The following is a 9,288-nucleotide window of genomic DNA, read 5'->3' on the forward strand; positions in this document are numbered from 1 at the left end:
TCGGAGGCTGGGGCAGGAGAATCGCTTGAACCCAGGAGGCAGAGGTTGCAGTGAGCCAAGAGATTGTGCCATTGCACTCCATCCTGGGTAACAAAGGCGAAACTCTGTCTCAAAAATAAATAAATAAATAAAGAGTCTCTGGAAAGTGAGAATATAGAAAGGTGAAATAGAGGTGTTCATTATTTTTACTTTGTACACTTTTTATTTATTTAGTGTAAATGTGTGATAGTCCTGTTTTACTTTTTAAATTTCAAAACAAAGAAGAGTATAACTTGGGAAATTACACTTATTTACTCATTCTTGTTTCTTCTTTCTTGTTTCTCATGACTTTCTTACCAATTAATATATATTCCTATCTTTGAATTACCCATGGCTAACAAATTTGTTCTAGTGATGATGACGTATTAGGTCTTTATCTATTTTAATATTTTTGGAGTGTTGACAATTTGACATATTCTTGTAGAATGTACTTGAAAAATCAGCATGTACTTTCAGAGAAAAAAAATACTGGAAACTAAGCAATAACATACCGGGAGAGAAATTTCTTATTCAGTTAGTAAGAAGACAAAAATCACTTTGAAAAGCCCAGATTTTATTTCTGGTAGAATTTTCAAAGAGCTTAGCAGCTGATGAGTATTCACTGTAAACTAAGTGCTAAACTAGACACAAAGGAAAATGTGTACATGCCTCCAAGAACTTACAATGTGATTGGGGATCCACAACACACAAGCAACTAAGTCAACTTTAGAAACTCACAGAGAAAAACCAAAGGGCAACCTTAGACTTAACTACCCAAATAGATAATTAAGGTAAACATGATTTTTCAAAGTAAGTTTCCTCAGGAGGAACTTTCTGAAGACATGAGTTTAAAGTCAAGTTTTGAAGAAAAAGATGAATTCACAGGAAAAATTGGGGAGTGTATTCCAGATGAAGATGGAGTTTAACAACTATTTCTTGAATCAATCATTACAATTACATGCAAACATGATCATTGAAAGAAACCAATAAAAGTATTTATGTGAGATCTCTTTCCTTTCATTTATATTTATATAAATGAAATAGACATTTATTTACATAAACATACAAAATATATTTCATATATTTATAAATAACATTTTGTATTCTGTTTAAAAATTATAGTTGAAATCTGGTGAGACAGCTGCCAACATTGCTAGAGAGCTGGCTGAACAGACAAGAAATCACTTGAATGCTGGGGACATCAGCTACTCTGTCCGGGCCATGGATCAGCTGGTAGGCCTCCTAGATGTACAACTTCGGAACTTGACCCCAGGTGGAAAAGATAGCGCTGCCCGGAGTTTGAACAAGGTAAGGACCCCAATTATGTGTGTGTGTGTGTGTGTGTGTGTGTGTGTGTGTGTGTGTGTGTGTGTATGTGTGTATGTCTTTAAAGTTTTCATAAAATCAGAAAGACTTCACTGCTTAATTTTCCCCCTTCTATGGAATATAATACATTATAAAGAGAATCAACAGTTATTTTCAATTCCTTTGTTATTTCATTATAATAATAGAACTACGTTGTTCGTAATCTAAAGAAATGGTAAATGATAATTTCTCTCTCTATATTTTGAATTTATAATTCTGTTTTCCATGGCAGTTATTCTGGTATGCTAAATTCAGAGAGGGTTAATGTACATAAACGCAGTTTCTTTTTGCTTTCAAACTTTTATGTTAAGATAATTGACAATGAAACAAATGTCTAATCAATAAGTAAGACTTTAGAACATAATAACAAAAAGATATTACAGATCTTCTTCTGGAAGGATGGATGGATCTCTAACATCCATTATAGATTATTTAAAAACTGAGATAATTTACCCTAATAAAACTTTAAAAAAATTCATAAGGCAAGCAATTAAGTTTAATTTCTACTTCCTTTTGACTTTGAAATCACTCAGATTTTGTATCACTAACATTAAAATGTTAAAAGCTTAAATATTTTCCAGCAAATTTGAATTGTAAGTAAAAAAAAATTATTCATGTTTTTAACTTCAGGGAAAATACATTTTATGAATTTTCATTTATATTTATATAAATGAAATAGACATTTATTTACATAAACATATAAAATATATTTCATATATTTATAAATAATATAATTTACTTATGTAACAAAATGTCACATGGTGAATTAACCCCATGGTAAAACATATTAGCATAGCTACCTTCAAATGACATGTGTTCCCTGACTGGCTGGCATTTGTGTAGTAGAGATGTTCAATGATTGAAACTGAATTTTAGGGCCTTGAATATCATGATAGCCTTACTACTTTAAAAAAGAAGAATTTGACATTGCCAGATTAATATTCCTCTATGGAATTCACTAAAAGAACATTCTCGTTTAGAATGAAAATAACTGCAAAGTAGTCTTTTAATATGTTTAGTTCTTCTGTGTCTTACTAGGTTAAGAATTTCACTCATCAAAAGGAAATACATTTTCTAAATAATGATTATTCAACACAGAAAAGCCAGGTATTTTATCTGGCAAACTGTTTTGTTTGTTTGTTTGTTTTTTATTTGTTTTGTTTTGCAATTTCATCTACAGAAAACAGGTACAGTTTTATTATTCGATAAAAATTATTATTTGTTTCATTCTGAGCATAAAGGAGTTATTTTTGTCACTTATGCCCTTGATAGAATCACAACTAATTACTTGATGGAATATAATCCACAGCTACCTATACAATCTGGGCAAGCTGTGATTTTAATGCATTGTTGCCCAGACTGGCTGGATGCTATTAATGAATATTGCTGCCAGCTATTGTTATCATAATGTACTGGATGTAGTCATTTCTATTAATGTTACATATCCATAACATGACTTGTTATAGCAGTACTTTGTATCTTTATTTAAAAATGGTGTTGATGTCTGACAATATCAGGTAAAGCTGGCAATTAATGTCACATTCTAACTAGCTACAGCTAATCAGCTTGCCTACTCTGAATATCAAATAACTAAATAATGGGCAAATTTCCATTTGTGAAGCTTTTTAATGCTTTCTTTTGTTACCCATTTGGCTCTTTTCAATTGTTTATATAATGTGGTTTGTCATATGTTAATTTGCATGATGGGGTAAGGAGAAGGGAGGGCAAAGGTTATTCACATGCTTGCTGGCTTGCTCTCATTTCCTGTGGTTCCCACTTTCCCTGAAGCAGTTATAACCCATCAGATTTGAAAAGTCAACTCAGTACAAATCAACTGTGCTCTATATTGAAATTCTGGAGGGTTAGAGTCCTGCAAAGTATGATGCAAGTCAGTGATCCAAATGACAGCCCTGGTAATTTACTTGCATTCATTCCTCACTTAATTTTTTGGAGGAGTAACTGCTCTATGCTCATTGAAGAATGCATGAATTAGAGTTGGGAGAGTATAAGCCACACAAAAGGAATCTGGGTAACTGCTTCTTAAAACTGGGTAATTTTCTCCTTCAACAATCAAGGCTACTAAGGAAAAAATTATATATATAGGAAAGAAGAGGAAAACCCACAAGTGAATTTATAAAATTTTAGCTCATTTATTTAAACATGGTGGATAAACTGTTATTAATTATTCATTTTATCACCAGGAAATAATGTTTGGGACATAACATGAGTTGTTGCTAACCTTTTGCCTGGAAAGACATCACTCTCTATGCAAACAAACAAACAGAAATATACTTCTTATCCCACCAAAGTTCCTATCATTTGATTTTTGGTCAAAACTGTCAAAAGAAATTCTTCAAGAAATAAAAGCAGTGATTAATCAGGAGAATAATCACATTTTTTTAATCAGTAGCTAGTTACTTCTAGTATGTGCCCATTAGAATCAAAGAGTCATAATGAATGGGCATTTAACAGAAGTTTTTGTATATATGAAGAACATATGATTTGTGGTGCACATTAACCATTTATATTATCTGTAAACCACAAATAATCTTCGAAAAATGGGTTCCAAACTTTTGACGTAATTTCCTTAACTTCATGTCTTTGTCACCCATAAATTCGTAACTAACCTAATGTGAAATGAATCATTTCAGATGAATGAAGTATATTGATTTTTACTAATTTCTACTAAATGTATTCAAAGATTTCTTGCTATCATTAACAACTTCATACCGTACAGTTTTCACTTAGGTTGTTCTGAAAGGATGTTGGCTACTATTTTTCAAGCCATTACTTGCTTACATTTTGCTGCTGCTTAGCTTTCATTTTCTTCTGAAAAGCAGTGAATGACAAAATAAGGTGTTTAGTGTAGATGTGTTCTTTTATTTTTCTTGTTTTCTTCTGTCACTAACTTGTTTTTTCTATTCTGTGTTTAATCTGCTGTCTTAATGGATTCAGCTTCAGAAAAGAGAGCGCTCTTGCAGAGCCTATGTCCAGGTACTTTCTGCGTTTTTATAAATGTGTTAAGTTGTTGAATGTCTGTGTTGTGATGGCATGCATGGACACCTGATAGAAAAACGATAATGTACCTTATTGAAATAAAGGAATTTCATGGAGAGGCAGAAGGGTGGGAACAGAAAAACATTAAAGCGTTGGCAGGGCCAATGCTCTGTCAAACAAGAGGAACACAGACTAAGAAGGAGGTGCAACTTGAGGTGTGAACTTTTTCATCATCACTAAGAGGTGAGTTGGGTATAATCTATAAAATCACTATTTATTTTTCATAGAGGTGGGTATGAAAACATTTCATTTTTTCATTGGGTCAGCCCATATTTGAGTAGCAAGTCATTCAGAAATGAAATTAAATCAGTCTTACAAAACAACAAGTAATCCAGGATACTTGGAATATCATGCTTCTGTTCCTCAGTAAAGCTGTTTATTGGCTCAAGGCATGATTGTGACTATCTTACTCTCTTACTTATTGCGAAAACTGTAATCCCAATGTAAATGCACTTTGTTTCTGGCTGACATGCTCTAATTTGTAAGCATGTTGTAATTTATAAGCAATAAACCATACCTATGTTTATGGATTTTGTATGACAGAGAACAACCTCAGAAGCAAGCTCTCTAGTTTTTGTTTTGTTTTGTTTTATAAGAAATGAAGGAAAGAAACAAAGAAGGCAGGAGGAACAATGAAAATGTTTGGCTGTAAACTTTATTCTACATGTATACATTTCACAGCATTTTAAAAGAGAAATTCCATCTGCATTTATAAAGAGATACCCTCAAGAACCAAATTAATGGGTATGAGATTGGCAGTTTGAAAACAAAACTTTATCAGTTAATTTGAAGGTGAACATAATATCAGGGTGTTTACTTCTTTAAACCAAAATTCTTAAGTTAGGTTGATATAAATAGTAAAAATCGATTTGTTTATTTATACCTTTCCTCTGATCTGAATATTCACATCTGCTATCCTTCTGGGTAATATAGAATTGAGAATTGGATTTATAATGAGAAAGTGACTTAATGAGCATAAAATCATAGCAAAAGGAACTGGATAGGCTTGGGACAAACTTAGATTGTGAAAAGCACAATACAGTAGACTTTTTAATGAATGGAAATAGCTCTGTGTGCCAGCTATAATCATTTGCTTAATTCTGGCTGGCAAATTCTTTTTCTTGCAGCTATGCCATTTGTAAATTCTATACATGACTATCTTCATATCCTCAACAACTTTAAGTGAACAAAGCAAATATAATGCAGTCCTTGTCTAGGATTTTACTATCTAGGAGAAAACATTGATTAATAGATGTTAGTACACTAACACTTCAGAGGAATGAAAATGCAGTTGAGTAGACTCAACTTTCTTTAGATATACTCTCGTTCTGGAAATGTATACTGATCACTTTGATTGGATTTGGTGTCTTCCAAGTCTCCTGAGCAACACAAGAACACATTACAAATGTTCCCTATAAGTTGGCTAAATTTGTACTTGGCCAAAGGTGTCTATTATAATTATGTGTGGTTTCTGTAGGGAAGGAAGTATTTCTTTTCCTGATCTATAACTAGGTTCATGACTCAGGCCCCTATAACAAAAGACAGGTTAACAAGAGAAAAACATAAAAATTTATTTTGTGTAAGTTTTATGTGAGATAGCAGCATTTGGTAATGACCCCAAGAAACAGAAAAACTTGTATTTTTTTATGTGTAGGTTTGATAAAGAGGAGACAGTCGTGGGAAAGTGCAACTGAACAAAGGGGGAATTATCTAATGGTAGTACATTGGGGGGAACTTAGCAAGGCATTTGTTCAGATTGTTCTGGGCATCTCTGTGTCTTGGGATCCTTCCTTCCAGGTATAGGGAGATGTAAATTAGGTTGATGTAAACGCTAAAAATTAATTTGTTCATTTATGCCTTTCCAATGATCTGAATATTCACATTCCACTGTCCTTCTGGGTAGTATAGAATTGAGAATTGGACATTCTTTTTTTTTTTGAGACGTAGTCTTGCTCTGTGGCCCAGGCTGGAGTGCAGTGGCCGGATCTCAGCTCACTGCAAGCTCCGCCTCCCGAGTTTACGCCATTCTCCTGCCTCAGCCTCCCGAGTAGCTGGGACTATAGGCGCCCGCCACCTCGCCCGGCTAGTTTTTTTGTATTTTTTAGTAGAGACGGGGTTTCACCATGTTAGCCAGGATGGTCTCGATCTCCTGACCTCGTGATCCGCCCGTCTCAGCCTCCCAAAGTACTGGGATTACAGGCTTGAGCCACCGCGTCCGGCCCCGAGAATTGGACATTCTTTAAGGAGAATATTATGACCTGATTCAAGGGAAAGTTAGAAAATTCTTGCTCAGTTGTTTGATTTGCATCAGGAGAAAAAGGCAGGGTGAAGATGAGAATTACCTTCCTGCTTTTGCTGTTTTCTCAAATGCCAATGTGCCATATTTTGGAGTCACATGTTCTGAGTCTCATCAATTCTTATTACTTTAATCTCAGCATTGTTTTGCAGAATGAGCAATTAGAAACGTAAAAACCAGACTGAAAAAAAATATTATTCTTGCACATTTCATTTTGAATGTGAAGTGAAGCTATTAGAATAAGGCTAATAAGGGCATTTTGTGAAAATACTATTTAAAAGGAAAAAGAAAATTTCAACATTGAACAGAGATTAGGAAGATAAACTTTTGCGTTTTATTTTATAAAATAATGAACCTTTGTGTGTAGGAAACTGTTCAGGTTTATTTTTCTAAGGTTTTGGGGAAGATTGCTTGCGAGGTCTATATAGGTGTGTTTATATACATATACACACATATATATGTATATATAAATATATATCTATGTATGACCTATACTCTCAGTGAGTACAATAGGTAGAGAAATAAAAATATCCTTTATCATCAAAAGCTGAAGATCATTTTTGAACTGAGCAATGTTAGGATTGTTGTTGATTGCAATCTATGCTATCCTTTTAATGGGGCCTTTGGGATAATTAGTCTTTTGGTATTTAAACCTGTGAAATGCATGGTCATTCAAATATGAATCTCTGGTGCAAAATTAACAGCAGTTTATTCAATGGTTGATTTCCTGGTTATAACTGACTATGAATAAATGTTTCAGCTACTGAGTAAACATTATAACACCAAATACAAACAGAATATTGGTGAATCAGAAATGCTCTGCTCTCTAATACGTTGCACTACCTCTGTTCCTCTTAATGTAGATCATTATTTCATGAAATTCCAGAGTGACTAATCCTTTAAACTTTAGTCTATTTACATTTTAAAGACTTGTTTTATGTTTCCTATTGTTTCTATGTTCAGAGTACATTCAGAGCTATCTATGAAATAGGTGTGAAATATGTTTGAAGTGCTTTATGCATTAAATTTGAAATAAGATGATTTCTAAGTCATCATAAATTTTTTAAAAATATATGGCCTTTTCATAGGCACAAGCAATGAATCTTTTAGGGTTGATTTTGGCTGTCTAACCCCATTTAGTTTTCAATTACTTAGAAGTTCAGTGTCTATTTTATGAATTATCCAGAGTTATCTTTTGTATCTTCTTACTTTTAACCTTTTGTTTATCTCACACACAAATGAAAGCACAGTGAAATTTTAACTATCACTTGTCAACTATGATAACTGACCTGTAGTTGTACAATTAAAAGTGGCTGGTGTGATATTTTAAATGATATGTGAATCTCCTTAAAAGCCATTATGTTTGCATCCCAAGAGTTTTAACAACAACAACAAAAAATTGAGTTTAATATGCATATTTTAATTGTAATTATCATTTTAGAGTATACTAAAATTCTTGTTGAGTATCATAAGATATAAATTGATATGTGTCATAGTAAAACATATTACTTCCATTTCTTAGACACAATGACATGGCCCTACAGAGCCCGGGGTACTCAAGAAGCTAAGGCAGAAGGATTTTTTGAGCCTAGGAGTTCGAATATAGCCTGGGGAACTTAGTGAGACTCATGTCTCTTAAAAAAACAAGAAAAGACAGAGAGTTTTCAGTTTTCTACTAGAGAAAACAAGTAAGACTTGTGTTACACATGCATATTAAACAGTTGCCGTGATTTAATATTACCAGAAGGGGCCTTATAGATGAAGATGAGATAGTGTACTGGCCCAGGGTCACACAAATAGCACTGATGGTACTATTGCTTCTCTCCTGACATGTGTCCTGTGCTGCTTCAACACCATGATTAAGACTAACAATGATTTGTTGTTAAGAATAAATTAATTTCCTGGAATCCTAACACTTTGGAAGGCCAAGGCAGGCAGATCACTTGAGACCAGCAGTTTGAGACCAGCCTGGCCAACATGGTGAAACCTTGTCTTTACTAAAATACAAAAATTAACTGGGCGTGGTGGTACGTGCCTGTAATCTCAGCTACTCGGGAGGCTGAGGCAGGAGAATTGCTTGAACCCGGGAGGTGGAGGTTGCAGTGAGCTGAGATCGTGCCACTGCACTCCAGCTTGGGCGACAGAATGAGACTCCATCTCCAAAAAAATAAAAATAAATTTATTTATTAGGCATTAATTATGTGCCATTATTGTACAGAGCAATTAGAATACATTCTTATTTAATATTCACAACCACCATATGATATAATTATTGTGATTTTTAACTTACAGATGAAAAAATGGAGGCCCGGGGAGGGTTACATGACTTTCACAAGATCGCACAATAATAATTGAGGGTGTCCTAAATTCAAAGCTAAGTCTTTCTAATTCAGACGCTTGTGCTCCTAATCTCTGAGATACTGTTATTAGCAGTACTGATCTCATCTTTTGGTGATAGGTGGCAAGATATGTCATTAGATTTATGTTTATTGATTTTTTGCACTGTATTCCAGGGATGGAATGCAGTTAAGACATTTTTTTTTTTTTTTTTT

At 33.7% G+C, this 9,288-nt stretch overlaps 1 protein-coding gene across 1 annotated transcript in view; it reads left to right on the top strand.

Moving 5' to 3' along the window:
- The window catches only part of ADGRL3 (adhesion G protein-coupled receptor L3), an 890,906-nt gene that overhangs the window by 724,563 nt on the left and 157,055 nt on the right, over nt 1-9,288 (top strand). The window contains exons 12-13 of the mRNA XM_011949310.1: nt 1,141-1,326; nt 4,339-4,377. Coding sequence (XP_011804700.1) covers nt 1,141-1,326; nt 4,339-4,377 — 225 coding nt within the window. The remainder of the gene's footprint in view (nt 1-1,140; nt 1,327-4,338; nt 4,378-9,288) is intronic.

This window comes from Colobus angolensis, unplaced genomic scaffold, assembly GCF_000951035.1.
Source record: "Colobus angolensis palliatus isolate OR3802 unplaced genomic scaffold, Cang.pa_1.0 Scaffold297, whole genome shotgun sequence".
Classification (NCBI taxonomy): domain Eukaryota; kingdom Metazoa; phylum Chordata; class Mammalia; order Primates; family Cercopithecidae; genus Colobus; species Colobus angolensis.